Below are 18,060 nucleotides of genomic sequence, written 5' to 3' on the forward strand. Positions count from 1 at the left end.
ATTTTAAAGTAACTTAGACATCTCAACAGAAAAGAGATTTTTAGGCCATTAATGCATCCTTATGGGTTGAGATACAAAGTCTAGGTGTAGCACTAGCCTAAATGGGTATCTACTAAGGCAATGCCATATCACTAGAATGTGCCGTCATTTTGTGTTGGTGGGCTTCCAACCTTTGGTTCTGAGAGTGGTGGGAGTATATTATTATTATTATTATTATTATTTATTCCATGGCGCTTTACTTGTGAAAAAGGGGTATAATACAAGAACAATTACTATAATCTTGAACACAATGTGACAGCGACTGGTACAGGAGGAGTGAGGACCCTGCCCGCGAGGGCTCACAATCTACGAGGGATGGGTGAGGATACTGTAGGTGAGGGTAGAGCTGGTCATGCAGCGGTATGGTGGAGCGGTGGTTACTGCAGGTTGTAGGCTTGTCGGAAGAGGTGGGTCTTCAGGTTCCTTTTGAAGGTTTCCACGGTAGCCGAGAGTCTTGATACGTTGGGGTAGAGAGTTCTAGAGTAGGGCGGAAGCACGGGAGAAATCTTGTATACGGTTGTGGGAGGAGGAGATAAGAGGGGAGTAGAGCAGGAGATCTTGTGAGGATCGGAGGTTGCGTGCAGGTATGTAACGGGAGACTAGGTCGGAGATATATGGAGGAGACAGGTTGTGAATGGCTTTGTATGTCATGGTTAGAGTTTTGAACTGGAGTCTCTGGGTAATGGGGAGCCAGTGAAGAGATTGACAGAGAGGAGAGGCCGGGGAATAGCGGGGGGACAGGTTGATTAGTCGAGCAGCAGAGTTTAGGATGGATTGGAGGGGTGCGAGAGTGTTAGAGGGGAGGCCACAGAGCAGGAGGTTGCAGTAGTCAAGGCGGGAGATGAGATCTGGAGATCGGGAGATGAGATATATGGATCTGCACTGCTGTTCCCTGCGCAGCGGGTGGCTGCGGTGCCCCGATACAGGGAACAATGGCAAGGTGGGCACAATTTTATCAGTGCTGTAGGCCCTCTATGCTCAGTCGTCTCATTGAATTGTGTTTTGGATCTAAAAATAACATTCTGAAAAGCCGTGAGATTTGTCACTTCCTTCCTACATATATGACATGCATGTCTATTGGAATCATAGTGATGAAGGTTTTCTCCCCCCCCCTAGCAGAGAAGAAAGGGGCTCTATAATTAGGTACAGCATTTCAGACTATTGTTGTTCCAGAATTAAGGCTGAACTGTTTATCGCGCTCCGAATACGCTGACTGATTTACTTGGTGTTTGGCTCTCTTTCTGCAGTGGAGATAAAAATAATCCACTTTTGAGGACATCATGGCAGGCGCTTGGTAAATGCATTTCCATTAAATCCAATACTGCTTGCTTGTTCCTCTTGAACACATCTTGACCAGCATTTCCGCTAAGCGGATTTAAGGGGCATTCTGCTAAAAGTAACTTTTTTATTTATTTTTTTTTAATTTATAGAAGTATTGCATTTGTAGCTTGTTATAAGATGACTGCAGTGTCAAGGCTAAAAGATATAGAAATTGCTATTTTTTTATCTAGGCATTATACCAAGGCCTAGAATTTTTTTTTTCTTAAAATGCATCTTCTGCTCAAGCTGATATTTTATAATCGCTATGGGTGGATTTTATTTAATTTCAATTTTGTGTAGTTTACCCATTCTGTATATTGCATTCATTTGTGACAAGTTTAGACTTGACTTTAGATTGTAGATATATACGGTATGTGTGTGTGTGTGTGTGTATATATATGTATATATATATATATATATATATATATATATATATATATATATACAGTACAGACCAAAAGTTTGGACACACCTTCTCATTTAAAGATTTTTCTGTATTTTCATGACTATGAAAATTGTACATTCACACTGAAGCCATCAAAACTATGAATTAACACATGTGGAATTATATACTTAACAAAAAAGTGTGAAACAACTGAAAATATGTCTTATATTCTAGGTTCTTCAAAGTAGCCACCTTTTGCTTTGATGACTGCTTTGCACACTCTTGGCATTCTCTTGATGAGCTTCAAGAGGTAGTCACCGGAAATGGTCTTCCAACAATCTTGAAGGAGTTCCCAGAGATGCTTAGCACTTGTTGGCCCTTTTGCCTTCACTCTGCGGTCCAGCTCACCCCAAACCATCTCGATTGGGTTTAGGTCTGGTGACTGTGGAGGCCAGGTCATCTGGCGTAGCACCCCATCACTCTCCTTCTTGGTCAAATAGCCCTTACACAGCCTGGAGGTGTGTTTGGGGTCATTGTCCTGTTGAAAAATAAATGATGGTCCAACTAAACGCAAACCGGATGGAATAGCATGCGGCTGCAAGATGCTGTGGTAGCCATGCTGGTTCAGTATGCCTTCAATTTTGAATAAATCCCCAACAGTGTCACCAGCAAAGCACCCCCACACCATCACACCTCCTCCTCCATGCTTCACGGTGGGAACCAGGCATGTAGAGTCCATCCGTTCACCTTTTCTGCTTCACACAAAGACATGGTGGTTGGAACCAAAGATCTCAAATTTGGACTCATCAGACCAAAGCACAGATTTCCACTGGTCTAATGTCCATTCCTTGTGTTCTTTATCCCAAACAAGTCTCTTCTGCTTGTTGCCTGTCCTTAGCAGTGGTTTCCTAGCAGTTATTTTACCATGAAGGCCTGCTGCACAAAGTCTCCTCTTAACAGTTGTTGTAGAGATGTGTCTGCTGCTAGAACTCTGTGTGGCATTGACCTGGTCTCTAATCTGAGCTGCTGTTAACCTGCGATTTCTGAGGCTGGTGACTCGGATAAACTTATCCTCAGAAGCAGAGGGGACTCTTGGTCTTCCTTTCCTGGGGCGGTCCTCATGTGGCCACTCGTTTTTCTTTACTTAGCTGCTTTTTTCTTGCCATAGTACAAATTCTAACAGTCTATTCAGTAGAATATTCAGCTGTGTATCCACCAGACTTCTTCACAATACAACTGATGGTCCCAACCCCATTTATAAGGCAAGAAATCCCACTTATTAAACCTGACAGGGCACACCTGTGAAGTGAAAACCATTTCCGGTGACTACTTCTTGAAGTTCATCAAGAGAATGCCGAGAGTGTGCAAAGCAGTCACCAAAGCAAAATGTGGCTACTTTGAAGAACCTAGAATATAAGACATATTTTCAGTTGTTTCACACTTTTTTGTTAAGTATATAATTCCACATGTGTTAATTCATAGTTTTGATGCCTTCAGTTTGAATGTACAATTTTCATAGTCATGAAAATACAGAAAAATCTTTAAATGAGAAGGTGTGTCCAAACTTTTGGTCTGTACTGTAGATAGATAGCTAGATAGATACACACATGCAATAGCAAGAAGGAAAAGTCTTTAATGTGCTGGCAGCTCCCTTTGCAATTGCCAACCAATGCCTTCCCAAATGTGCTCAATGGGACACAGGCCCGGAGATGCCGCAGAATATGGTAGCACGTATAGGCCATGCAGGCTGCTCACGGTAGCATGAGCAACATGCGGCCTAGAGTTGTCATGTTGAAAAATAGTCCCTGGAAGACTTTGGAGATATGGCTGCACCACTGGTTCTATGGTTCCATAAAAGTAGAGAAGCTCATATTGTGGCCACCATCCTCCCCTGACCTCAACCCTATTGTTGAGAACATTTAGGCTATGTGCCCACGATGCAGAAATGCTGCATATTTTTCTGCATCTCTCTGGCAGGAAAAACGCATGCGTTTTTTACATGCGTTTTTCCCGCCAGGTAGAAGCGTTTGTGAAGCGTCTTCGCATGCATTTCTGCATGCGGGTTATCAAGCGCTTTTCCAAGCGATTTTAGCATCACTTGGAAAAGTGCTTGACAACTTGGTCACATATATATATAAATCCAGGCAACCGGCATGGATTTATAGTAGTGTGACCAAGATAGTTAAAAAAAAGAATAAGAATGGTAAAAAATAAAGATTATACTTACCTTCCGTTGTCCTCCCGGTGTTTTGTCTGCTCCGGGATGGTGTCTTGCACTGCTCGCTGTGGTGTGAAGGACCTGCGGTGACGTCATTGAGCCATGTGATGGGTCACATGACTCAGTGACGTCATGGCAGGTCCTTCACAACAGTGCGAGCATTGCAAGACACCGGACGGAGCAGACAAAACACCGGGAGGACAACGGAAGGTAAGTATAATCTTTATTTTTTATTTTAATTCTTTTTTTTACAGTTTCTATGGTACCCAGGTCTGAATGAGAGTCTCCTCTTCTCCAGACCTGCGTACCATTCGCACATTGAAACGCATATAATCCGTGTGTACAAATGTACTGACACAGATTGTATGCGTCTCAATGCAAGTCAATCGCGGCGATTACTCTGCGTGTCCGCAAAATTAATGGACATGCTGCGGATTTTTGAGCGCAGCATAAACGCTGCAGAAAAATCCGCAGCATGTGCATTGACATTGCGGCTTGTCATTGGGGACCATGGGGGGCGGACTACCAAGCGTTTCCCAAGCGTATATGCTGCGGAAATTCCGCAGCATATACGCTTGTAAAACGCTACGTGGGCACACAGCCTTAGAGTATCCTCAAGCAAAAGATCTATGAGGGTGGGAGGCAGTTCACATCAAAACAGCAGCTCTGGAAGGCTATTCTGTCATCCTGCAAAGAAATTCAAGCAGAAACTATCCAAAACCTTACAAGTTCAATGAGTGCACAAATTGTGAAGGTGACATCAAAGAAGGGGTCCTACGTGAACATGTAACTTGTCTATTAAATTTATTTGATTTAAAAAAGCTTTTGATTTCAGTAACTTGTGACCTCTCAATGCTGCAAATTCAGCAAATGACAATTTTCAGTTCTTTACTACCTATAAAAAATTTGGAAACTGTTGTGCAGAATAAAAATACTGTTATCATTAGGAGGTTTGTCCAATAAAATGTGATTTATACTGAAACGGTTGATGATTTGAACATTATACTGACTCAGTTGCATCGACTACGTAGGAAAATCAGAGAAAAATAGCATTTACATAATAATTTGGAACTTGGTGTATATGTATGTTTGTGTGTGTGTGTATATATATATATACATATATACTCACGCATATATAGCCCAGATAAAATGTGCCTGTAGTGTTCAGTTGTAGTATACATAGTATTTACAGTTCCGACTGATACTTACTAATCTAATAAAGGTAATCTGCCATTCCAGAGCCTACACCACTTACCATATGATCCTGCTGGCAGAATGAACTCTCTGCATTGTGCAGGAGTGTAATGCTGCCCTCTACTGGTTACAGCTGGAAACACTTTTCATGTCCTCGCAGCGATGAGGAAGTGTGCTTTTGTCTTGACTTGACTGTATTTAAAAAGCACATTAGTCTATGATTTTGAATAATACTGCATATCATCATATTGTGTGCTAAATTTATTTCTACTGTAGATGAAAGTCACGTATGCTCCTGCATATATGTATTTGTGTGTGTGTAATATATACACTGATATGTGTGTATGTATATATATATATATATATATGTGTGTGTATAATTGTGTATCAGGACAGGTGGTTGGGGATTGCTATATTTCCCCAAGATTCGCCCATAAGCGTTCTCAGTAGTATATATCTCGCCCAAGTGCAGCTGGGTGAGGTATAAGGAGTCCAGGAAGGCTGGGTGGCTCTATCCTAGTATAGCATATAGTAGGGCTCGTTGCTGGGCTCCTCCAGTGTCGGTGCAGAAGTGTAGGAATAGGGATTTGAGTTTAGGGATCGCTTGTTGTGAGATAGCCAGTGCTGTCAGGCAAGCTCAGGGACAATGCTAGATATACAAATAGGAGGGCATAGCGGTGCCCTGAGACATTGGCCACACCAAGGATGGCCACGCCAAAGATGGCCACGCCTAGGATGCACCTAAGTGCCCTGATTTACATGTAGATTAAAAGTGAATTTTTCTGCAAGTACAACTCTACAATGTATGTTGATGTGCTCTTTTTATACTGGCTAGGTCCCTTATATAAACCTTTAGGTAGCTGAGTTTGGGGGGTGACAGTCCCCTTTTGCATTAATCTCTTCCATGTGTCCAGTTTCTCCTTTGAAGATGCACACAGTTAGGAAGTGTTTGAGCATTAATCCTACTAATTGTCTTGTTTCTTCCCCCTCAGCCCTGGGGCTCTATACTAAGGAACTGGAACTTTTTAGCAGTGACTCATCCGGGCTACATGGCTTTTTTAACCTATGATGAAGTGAAGGCGCGTTTACAGAAGTACAGCACTAAGCCAGGAAGGTAAATCCGGAGCTCCTCCTCCCTGTGATGAATGGTGTTCTCTGTTCCTATTTCTATGTGTAGTCCTCTCTAATCAGTTATTTTCTGCACCTCTCAGTTACATTTTTAGACTAAGTTGCACAAGACTGGGCCAGTGGGCTATCGGCTATGTGACCAGTGATGGGAATATCCTACAGACAATACCTCATAACAAACCCCTGTTTCAGGCTCTGATTGACGGCAGTCGGGAAGGATTGTAAGTGCATATAATCACCGTTTCTAATTTTGAACAGTATTTCAGAAACTGTCGACCACTTCACTGTGCCTTGTCTGAACTAATCATTACCTTCCCCATTTCTACCGAAATATCCAATCATATGGGCAGAGGCTAGATATTTAGGCTGTTCATTTACAAAAATTGTGTATATTTTAATGGTAAACTCAAAGCAAAAAGTGATGGAAAATAATAGGAGAATATGTATCACAGATAATGATATGATTAATACTAATTATAATAATAATAGATATAACAGATTATAAAATGCTGACAATCTGGGTGTAGAAGAGTTTGGGGTTTGGAGCAATAATAGGGAACAGATTCAACATTTTTGATGTAAAAAATGGGGACGACTGGGTAACCGGACACCTCAGGGAAACTATGCATTCCCTATTTTAAGTCGGTGGGCTCCATCGGGCATGGCTGGTATCCATCAAGTCATGGGCTGGACTGATTGCATGCAGAACAATTTTTTTCATGAATGCTCTGAATATCTTTACAGATCCTACAGACACATAAGTAAATGGGATCCATAGGGCACAGCTCCTGTCCACAGTGCAGCAGATCCAGCGCCTTGTCTTCTTCTGTTCCCGATGTGAGCAGAGCCTCTTCAGTTACACATGGTGCTCGCAGTGTTTTAATCTTCCTTGTAAAACCGTCTGTTGAAGTTCGGTCTCGCTGTTCTCTGCTGCCATGTCTTCTTCATTATTGACTGTGCGGCTAGAAACACTCAGGAGCTTGTGGCAGCTCATGTCATAATCCTCAGATTAAAAAAGCAGGGCAATTTGTTTGAACACAGATTAGCCAGAGAATGCTTGTGTCTCTAGCCAGAGATGCTTTACTGTCGATAAGTTTTGGGCCATTTCATTCTGCTCACGTACCAAATTTTTTTTTTTTAAAGATGTAGTTGCCCTTTCACAACCAATGACATACCAAGTCCGACATGAAAATGATGCTTTTAGGAATCCTATCATGGCCTCTCATCTGAGTGATGAGACCCAAATTGCATTTCTATTATTATGTAAAAGGAAAGTTTTAAATCAGGAAGTCCTAAAAGCTTATATATCACTTCCTGGGACAGTAAAAGCCATAAAATGTCAGGAAAAGGAGTCTTAGATATGTCTTCATGTATACAACATATTGTTAGGCAGGGTCACTTTCAATAGATTAGTGATGCAAAGTGACATTTAAGTCTTTTCAGCTGTAGAAACGAATAGGGGACAGAGAGTTTAGACTGTCCCCAACAAATCTGGGACGTTACATCACAGATCATGGGGCATGACCTGCTCCTTGCTTCTAGAAACTGTCAGCCCCCTAATAAATGTCACGACTGTCAGAGGCCATAGGTTCAAAAAGACTACCTCAGACAGACTTGGAACAAGCCACTCCGTTTGACAGATTCCAGAGGAACCCCAACTTCACTACTTAAGCCCTTTTCAGGGATCTGTTCTTACCATGGGGGACCCCTGGATTGTTTCCATGTAAGGGCTGCTGGAGCAAACCAGAAGCAGGAAGAGCCGGCAAGCATGGTTGAATCCAAGAGGTCATGTCAGGAACAGAACCGTAAAAGAAGAGGATGGTCCAAAAACATGCCGAGGTCAAAGTACATGAATAATCAGAACAAACAGGAGAATAGCAGTATAAACCAGGACAGCTAATATTGCCTGGCAGTGGCAGTCAGAGCTTCAGGGGTTTAAATAGCTGGCTGCCCCACCCAAGGCTCTGAGGAAGGAGTGATCAAATGTAGACTAAAATTAACCTCACAGCTCCCTTATAAAGTAGCACCAAAAGTCCCAGGGAAAAAATAGGACTGGCCCTGTCATACATCGCAGGCAATAAAGGCACGATGCTGCCCAGCGGCCAAAGCAGAAACAGTGGAGACACGAATCTGTGCAGATGTTACAATAAAATCTCCTTCCATACTGTTGGAGTTCAGGGAGTGTGGCCAACCTCTGACAAACTACTATAGTCATTCTGTCTGTGTTATGCCTGCCCTCCCACTACCCTTTCCACTCGAGATCCATGATTGCTTATTTTACAGCTTCTTTATTACAGGCATAGCTTCTGCCACACTCATGGACATGTCATAAGGAAGCTACAAATACAGATTGTGATCCACTGCGGAACAAGCCATGACAGTGTATAATGTGTACTCCATGTGTCAGCCAGGGAGCAGCTACACTGCCATCGCTTATTCTGCACTGCACATGCACTAACATGTGTAGATCAGTCTCTATTCCCTGCATTACGTACTGTCATGGCTTATTCTTTTGCCCCCTATTCTGTGATGTAACGTCCCAGAACGGAGGGGAAAGACCAAGTAGTAGATCCACCGTCACATTCAATAGCCGGAACTGTCAGAATTAGAAACAACACTATGGATTTTAGCGTTCTAGTTTATGAAGGCATGTCCAGCAGGATACTTTTTTATCTCACTGGAGTATCCCTTTAAAGTTATATGTCACGGGTTTACCGCAACAGAGAGGGGCCAGAAGACTGTCTGATTTCACATACTCCTGCACTGATTAGAAGCACTTCACCATCATATTAAACAGTGCAGGTTTCTGCTAACAGTGCAGGGGTGTTCAGTTAATCTGTTCAGATGAGAGTTTCTGGAGTTTACCTGCTTTGATGGTCTCAGCTGTTCAGTGTTGGCCACTCCCCTCTGCTATATATACTCACCTCTGGCAACCATGGATTGCCAGTGTTGGTTTCATACTTCCTGCTTTTGGAGTGGAGGTGTTGGTTGTTTGGGGAGGTGTTTGGAGTGTTGTTCTAAAGACTGTTGCTTGGTGATTTGTCTGTGTGCATATCCTCATCCTCTCCTATTTGGTTTCTCCTTCCCTTTACCGTCTGGTGTTCAGCTCTGTCGTTTGTGAGAGCATATTTGTATGATTGGTATTTTCATTTATCCCAGTACATCTTCCCTTGTTAGTCTGGTTTGTATATTCTTATACACTACTACTCCCCACTTCTCTGGGTGTGGGAGGGGACAGATAAGGGCTAATTTAGGAGCTCAGCAAGGCTCGTGGCCTTGGCATCTTCACCATTAGAAGTAATCCAGGGAGCAGGGATAGCTAGGGAGCCCCTAGCTTTAGGGATAGGGAAGAAGCCCCTAGCCCCGGGATATCAAACAACAGTGTTGTGACACCATGAGGCCTATATGTTGATGACCCCAGGGACACCCCATATGCTATGCTGGTTTTCTCTTGCATGCACAATCAATTATAGACTTCCAAAACAAATAGGACAAGCAACAAAGACTCCACTTTCCTTATTCCAAACTTTAACACAATGGCTTCTTTCAGACGTTTAAGATTCAATAAATTATTTTTTTTGCTTCTGTTACATAATAAAATTTATTGCTTCATAACATCATATGTAGAAAATAGTCACAGAGCTCTGTCTATATGGCTCAGATGTGTAGTCCCTGGACCATGGTATCCTCCATTCTTCACTCAGTCCATGTGCAGTAGAGTAGCCCAATGTGTTTCACCACTATCTTGTTTCCGCTGCCTCAACCAGAGCTCTGAAATACACCCTAAGAAGTTTCCCTGACAGTAAAATTGCACCATGACGCACAACATTTCAGGGAAAATGCTCCCTTCCACAAGCGTGCTGATGGCAATATCCCATGTCTTTTTGTAAAACAGGTCACATGTGTATAATAATACGGCTATCTGATTGGTTCCTCCTTCTACATACATATGCCTTTGTGTTAGACTTCAATGCAACATACCCACATTATAGGAATACTTTCAAGTTACATGTTTCATTAATTCCTTTTGGACTAAGCATATCTAACTGCTGTATTTATAGTGCTGCTCACCATTATTAGCATCCCTTCATTTTTTTCATAGACTGTACAATATCTTCAGAAATAAATGGAAATGTACCAAAGTTATATCCTTAAGATTTATTAATTAGTGGTCCAAATTAATACAACAGTAAAACATTGTTTTTCAATTTCCATGTTGCAATTTCAAAGAAGAAGCAAAATAAACATCAGGTGCAGCAATGAAGTCATCCCTAAATAATACTTGGTTGCACACCCTTTAGCATTGATGACAGCCTCCAAATGTTTCTTGTAGCCATCTATAAGCTTCTTGCACTTCTCAGCTAGACTTTTCTCCCACTCTTCCTTTGCAGTTTGTTCAAGCTCTTGAATGTTTGCAGGATTATTTTTCCCAATGGCAGATTTCAGCTCACCCCAAAGATTTTCATTGGGATTGAGGTCAGGACTCATTGCTGGCCATTTTAAAACGGTCCATTTCTTCTTTTTCAACCATTCCTGTGTACTTTTGGATGTGTGCTTTGGGTCATTGTCTTGCTGGAGGACCCATGGTCTTCCACTAAAACTAAGTTTTCTTACACTAGGTAGGACACTTTGCTCTAAAATCTCTTGATAATTCAGTACCAGACGCAGCAAAGCAACTGCCACCATGCTTAACTGTTGGTAAGGTGTTATTTTCCTTACAAGCTTCATTGCTGCGTCTGTAAACAAACTGTTGCTTTGCATTGCTAAAAAGCTCTATTTTTGTTTCATCTGTCCACAGAAGATTTTCCCAGAAGAATTGTGGTTTGTCAAGGTACTCTTTGGCAAAGATCAGTTGTTCCTTTTTATGTCTTTTCTTCAGCAATGGTTTCTTCCTTGGCCTTCACCCATAAAGCTCTTCTTGGTTTAGTGTGTGGCGTATGGTACTTGTTGAAACCATGACCCCAGACTGTTTTAGGTTGGCCTTCAGGTCTTTGGATGTTTGACGTGGTGTTTTTTCACCATTCGCACCAATCTTCGAAGACATCGCTTGTCAGTTTTCCTCTTTACCCCACGTCCAGGGAGGTTCTTGACGGTTCCATGCTTGGCAAACTTCTTAATAACATTGCACTGTTGAAACTGGGATAGCAAGGCCTTTGGAGGTGGCCTTATACCTTTAGGGTATGTTCCCACGTAGGGTTTTACAAGCGTTTATGCTGCGGAATTTCCGCAGCATAAACGCTTGGGAAACGCTTGGTAATCCACCCCCCATGGTCCCCAATGACAAGCCGCAATGTCAATGCACATGCTGCGGATTTTTCCGCATGCGCTCAAAAATCCGCAGTATGTCCATTAATTTTGCGGACACGCAGTGTAATCGCCGCCATTGACTTGCATTGAAACTCATAATATCCGTGTCAGTACATTTGTACACCCGGATATTATGCGTTTCTATGTGCGGATGGTACCCAAGTCTGGAGGAGAGGAGACTCTCATCCAGACCTGGGTACAATAGAAACTGTAAAAAAAAAATGTAAAATAAAAAATAAAGTTTACACTCACCTTCCGTTGTCCTCCCGGTGTTTTGTCTGCTCCGTCCACTGTCTTGCACTGCTTGCGCTGTTGTGAAGGACCTGCCATGACGTCACTGAGTCATGTGACCCATCACATGGCTCAATGATGTCACCGCAGGTCCTTCACACCACCGCGAGCAGTGCAAGACAGTGGACGGAGCAGACAAAACACCGGGAGGACAACGGAAGGTGAGTGTAAACTTTATTTTTTTATTTTTTACCATTCTTGTTCTTTCTTTTAACTAACTTGGTCACACTACTATAAATCCATGCCGGTTGCATGGATTTATATAGTGTGAACAAGTTGTCAAGCACTTTTCCAAGTGATGCTAAAATCGCTTGGAAAAGCGCTTGATAACCCGCATGCAGAAATGCATGCAAAGACGCTTCACAAACGCTTCTACCTGGCGGGAAAACCGCATGTAAAATCCGCATGCGTTTTTCCTGGCAGGGAGAAGCGGAAAAAATATGCAGCATTTCTGCATCGTGGGCACTTAGCCTTAAGGCCCCGTCACACTTAGCGACGCTGCAACGATCCCGACAACGATACGACCTGTCAGGGATCGTTGCTGCGTCGCTATGTGGTCGCTGGTGAGCTGTCAAACAGGCAGGCTCACCAACGATCAGGGGAGCAGCGACATCATGGAAAGATTATTTCCACGATGTCCTGCTCCTGGTTACGAGCCTGCTGAAGCAGGAGCAGGCTGGTAACTATGGTAAACATCGGGTTACTAGGGGCACACGCGCACTTAGTAACCCGCTGTTTATCATGGTTACCACTCTGCTACAGTGAGCGGGAGGTTACCGCTCACTTTAGCAGGCTCGTAACCATGATAAACAGCGGGTTACTAAGTGCGCGTGTGCCCCTAGTAACCCGATGTTTACCATAGTTACCAGCCTGATCGCTGCTCCCGCTGGTCACACACAGCGATGTGTGCTGACCAGCTGGAGGGCAACGACCAAAAAATGGTCCAGGACACTTTGCAGCGATCAGCGACCTCACAGCAGGGGCCTGATCGCTGCAAAGTGTCACACATAGCGACATCGCTGGTGAGGTCGCTGTTGCGACACCAAAACCGTGACACAGCAGCGATCTCGCTAGCGATCTCGCTATGTGAGACGGGGGCTTTAGGGTGTCTTTTGTTTGCTAATAATAGCAGTTCTGATGTCCTCATAGAGCTCCTTTGTCTTCACCATTGTGAAAAAGGAAAAAGGCCTACCACGTGGCTTTTTAAAACACTGAAGTCATCATTCATTGGCTAATTCATGTCACATGGGCACCGACAATTAATCACAGATGAATCTCTTTTGTGATTTACCACAGGTGAGTCAAAATGTGTTTCCATACTTAATTAATGTAAGGGGTGCCAACACCAGTGACACAGCAAGCTTTAGGTTTTTCTATTTTTCCCTCCCATTGTTTTTTGTTTTAAATTATTATTTATCATTTGCTCTTTTCTATTTAACACGAGGGCTCTATACAAAAATACTGTTTCACGTTATTCATTTTTTTCTGGAGATATTCCACATTATGTACTTAAACTTCATGGGTGCCAATAACGATGAGCAGGACTGTATCATGTCTCAATAAGTCTTACCATTGTTTCACCTGTCGCTACCACTTCCTCCAATACTTGTTGCCTTAAGTCAGGTTCATTGAGTTTGAATCATTTTTAAATGGTTGTCAAGATTATAGTAAGTTTATACTGGAAAGTAATATGTAAATTATCTCTGTTCATGGTTGCCTGTCAGCTATAAATAGGGCTTGCACAGACAGGCCTTGCATTAGCCATCATTTATCTGGCCCCAGGCGAACCTGGCCTTCACCATTTAATACCTATATAGGGATCTGGACTTGCACAGGACCCCCGAGTGGAGTCCATGGAGTTGTTGCTGGCCAGTGGAGCAGGCTGGCAGGTAATGCTCAGGTCATTGGGTTAGAACCAAAAGGTAGGGATAAGGAACAAAATCGTCAGGCAGAAGAATAGTCAGAAAACGAGCTCAACTCTGAGACTGTATTCATTGCAACTGGACAGAGAACAGGGGTATGAACCAGGTTAAGATGAACCTATAATTGGCAGTGGAGACAGTGATTCTCATGAATTTATACTTTGAGCAACCTCGCTAAAGGGTTCACATTACAGCATTAATATTAATCAAAGATAGCAATTAACCACCAAGCTCCCTGCCTGGATGGTACCACAAGTACCAAAGAATTAAACAGTCCTGTCACCCAGGCCCGGAAGCTGCAATGGAGGGGGCAGGTACCGACATGGATATCATAGAATGATTTTGAAATCTGTTTTGGATGTGAAGATATGTCAGGAGGATAATTTTCTTACTACAGTGTATAATCTGCTTCACTTTTAAAACCTTCATGTTCCTCATATATTAAGAACCTATCATATATATATATTTTTTTAAACTCTTTTTATTGAAAAATTCCACAGGATAATGATTACAAACAGATACTGTCATAATATAAGGTCAGGGTAATCTAAACATTAACTATTCTCAGTTTAATACAATTTACATCACGTTCTCAATAATCAGAGTAAACAGAAGAAAGAAAAAGAAAAAAACAAATAGTTTGAAGCATAAGCTTCATTGTGGAGCACTGCACTCTTTACTAAACCAGCCCATTTCTTATCAGAATTCAGTATATATATCAATTACAGTTGCAATAAAGGTACACTCTTACAGCCCATATATATCATATATCGTTTCCCATGCACTCAAAAGGGCATATATCAGGACTCATAACGTGAGATTAGCGAAGTCATGGCACCAGGGGACATGTGTGTTAAGGTCGAATCACACCATCTTTCCCATATCCTTTGGAATTTCTGGGGACATCCCCTATTCCTATATACTATATTCTCATATCGTATTGTATTATTCACTAGTTTTTTCCATTGGTTGATAGTAGGAGACTTTCCTCCCATCCATCTTAGTGCTATCGCTTTCCTGGCCATAAATATAGCCTCCCGAAGGAATATCCTATCATAGTGTGTCCACATTTCCTCGTCCACAACACCCAAGACACATAACTCTGGACTACATTCAATTGGCATCCCAATTATCCGTTCCAGTGTAGTTATCACTTCACCCCAATATCTTCGTATTATCCCACAATTCCAAATAAGACGCCAGAAATCCACTCCTGATAACCCCACATCTGTGGCATTCATCAGATGCAATTCTACCAAATCTATGCATTCTCAATGGGGTCAGGTAGGATTGATGGAGTATATATAATTTAATTAATTTATTATTGGCGGCTGGTGACACCACCATATGCGCTTCCATTGCATCATTCCACTGACTATCAGTTATAGAAGGGATTAATTGCCGCCATTTACTCTCAACAAGTTGGGTAGAAGTGATTTTAGAATTCAGTAGAAAAGTATATAGAGAAGATACCACACCTGTGGGCCCTTGAGTTTTTAGTACTCCTATTAATGGGTATTTAGATATTTGCCTCCTAGGATGTGGGAATTGATGTGTTATGGCATGCCTCATTTGTAGATAACTGTAGAAATCCCTATGAGGGATTCCAAACTTTATACGAATTTGATCAAATGACAATAAAATTTCGTTTTCAAAAATCTGATTAAGTGTTGTTATTCCATATTGCTTCCAGAAGATTGTGTCCTGTAGGTTTTTAAGCTGTGGAAATTCAGGATTATCCCGTATTTGGGTTTCTCCCATTTGATCAGTAAACCCCACGATACGCTTACTCTCGCTCCACACCTGCATCGCTAGGCTATGTGCAAACAATAAGCCCTGTGGTGGTCTGTAAGAGCCTTCTAATATAGCCCATGGTGTATTCTTAAAGAATGTATAAGATGTGCTTCTGCATTAGTTAGTTTATCACTGCTTATCCAACACTTCAAATATCGTATCTGACCAGCTAAATAATAGAGAAATAGATCAGGCACCGCGCTACCCCCTTGATCCTTGGGTCTCTGCAGAGATCCAATACTTAGTTTGGGCCTTGCTGAGCCCCATATAAATGTTGCCATTATGCCATGCAGTTTCCAAAAAAATTCTTTGGGGATTTTAATGGAAGAATGTTCTAATACATACAGACATTTTGGAAGGATGATCATTTTGATTATCGTATTTTTCAGACTATAAGACGCACTTTTTTCCTTCAAACTCTTGGAGGAAAGTGGGGGGTGCGTCTTATAGTCCCAATATTATATATATTACTATATGTATGGCCGCATCGTGGTGGGTGTGGGGAGCAGCAGCTGGGGATCAGCGGGGCAGCCTACTCTGTGCTCGCTACTAAAGAAAATGAATATTCCCTGCTCCCCACGCCCATGGGCGTGGAGAGCAATGAATATTAATTTCTCTAAATAGCCAGCACACTGTACCGCAGCGCGGCTCCTGCTGTGCTCTGCGGTCTGTGTGCCCGCTATTAAAGCTCATGAATATTCCCTACAACCCACTCCCATGGGTTGTAGTGAATATCCATGGTCTTTAATAGCGGGTACACTGACCACAGAGCGGCAGTAGCAGCCACGCTGCGGTACCGTGTGCCAGCTGGTGAAGAGACTGAATGGTCACTGCTCCCCATGCAGAGTCCCGGCGTGGGGAGCAGTGACTATTCCAGCACAGCGTCTCACACAGTGAGAGGGTGTCATGCATACCAGGATGGGGGCTCAGAGGGTGCCATGCATACCAGGATGGGGGCTCAGAGGGTGCCATACATACCAGGATGGAGGCTGAAAGGGTGTCATGTATACCAGGATGGGGGCTCACAAGGTGCCATGCATACCAGGATGGGGGGCTCAGAGGGTGCCATGCATACCAGGATAGGGGGCTCAGAGGGTGCCATGCATACCAGGATGGGGGGCTCAGAGGGTGCCATGCATACCAGGATGGGGGCTCAAGGGGTGTGATACATACCAGGATGGGGGATCAAGGGGTGTCATGCATACCAGGATGGGGGATCAAGGGGTGTCATGCATACCAGGATGGGGGATAAAGGGGTGCCATGCATACCAGGATGGGGGATAAAGGGGTGCCATGCATACCAGGATGGGGGATAAAGGGGTGCCATGCATACCAGGGTTGGGGATCAAGGGGTGCCATGCATACCAGGATGGGAGATAAAGGGGTGCCATGCATACCAGGGTTGGGGATCAAGGGGTGCCATGCATACCAGGATGGGAGATAAAGGGGTGCCATGCATACCAGGGTGGGGGATCAAGGGGTGTCATGCATACCAAGATGAGGTATAAAGGGGTGCCATGTATACCAGGATGGGGGCTAAAGGGGTGCCATGTATACCAGGATGGGGGATCAAGGGGTGCCATGCATACCAGGATGGGGGGTCAAGGGGTGTCATGCATACCAGGATGGGGGATAAAGGGGTGCCATGCATACCAGGATGGGGGATAAAGGGGTGCCATGCATACCAGGATGGGGGATAAAGGGGTACCATGCATACCAGGATGGGATGCGGGCCACTTATACCAGGAAGGAGGGCCATACATACCAGGATGGAGGATATTAACAGAATTGGGGGACATTACCCCAATACCAGTGTCAGCAGCAGACCCCCTCCCCCATAACAGGCATCATGACCACATTTTTTGCTTAAATATTTTTTTGCTATTTTCCTCCTTTAAAACCTAGGTACGTCCTAGGGTCCGGTGCGTCTTATAGTCCGAAAAATATGGTAAGTTAATTCTTCCCGCTACAGACAATGGAAGTTGGGACCAACTGTCACATTTTTTCCTCATCATATCCTTTATGGGGTACGCATTATCCTTCAGGTCCATAATTTGGTTTTGATTAATTATAATGTCTAGATATTTGAATTTTTGTACTACCTGTAATCCCCCAAAAAATGGTTCGGTTATGTTACCTATAAGTGGCATAACCACAGATTTGCTCCAATTGATTTTAAGGCCCCAAAGTAATTAATAAGATCAATTGGTCTTGGAAGGGATTGTTCTATACCAATCAGATATATTTATCTAGACTTGTGACCTGAAAAGTAGCTGGGATAGGGACATCTGCACGCTTGAGGAAGGGGGCATATGTTCCGAAACTTAATGCATGTCATGATGCTGTATCACTATCAGGGAAAAATGTGATATTGTGCTTCAGGGCAGGGCTCTGTTCTTTCAAGACAGTGGTGAAAATACAATGGGCTATGGTCTGCACATGGATTGAGTGAAGAATGGAGG

The 18,060-nt window shown here is 43.1% G+C and overlaps 1 protein-coding gene across 2 annotated transcripts in view; it reads left to right on the plus strand.

The window, feature by feature from the left end:
* The window catches only part of CBLB (Cbl proto-oncogene B), a 235,686-nt gene that overhangs the window by 150,397 nt on the left and 67,229 nt on the right, over positions 1 to 18,060 (plus strand). For both annotated transcript variants that reach the window (XM_073664610.1, XM_073664611.1), the window contains exons 5-6: positions 6,149 to 6,270; positions 6,368 to 6,505. In XM_073664610.1, the coding sequence (XP_073520711.1) occupies positions 6,149 to 6,270; positions 6,368 to 6,505 (260 nt within the window). The remainder of the gene's footprint in view (positions 1 to 6,148; positions 6,271 to 6,367; positions 6,506 to 18,060) is intronic.

The sequence above is a fragment of the Phyllobates terribilis genome, unplaced genomic scaffold, assembly GCF_046119375.1.
Source record: "Phyllobates terribilis strain yellow unplaced genomic scaffold, ASM4611937v1 Scaffold_2__4_contigs__length_985480577, whole genome shotgun sequence".
In the NCBI taxonomy this organism is placed as follows: domain Eukaryota; kingdom Metazoa; phylum Chordata; class Amphibia; order Anura; family Dendrobatidae; genus Phyllobates; species Phyllobates terribilis.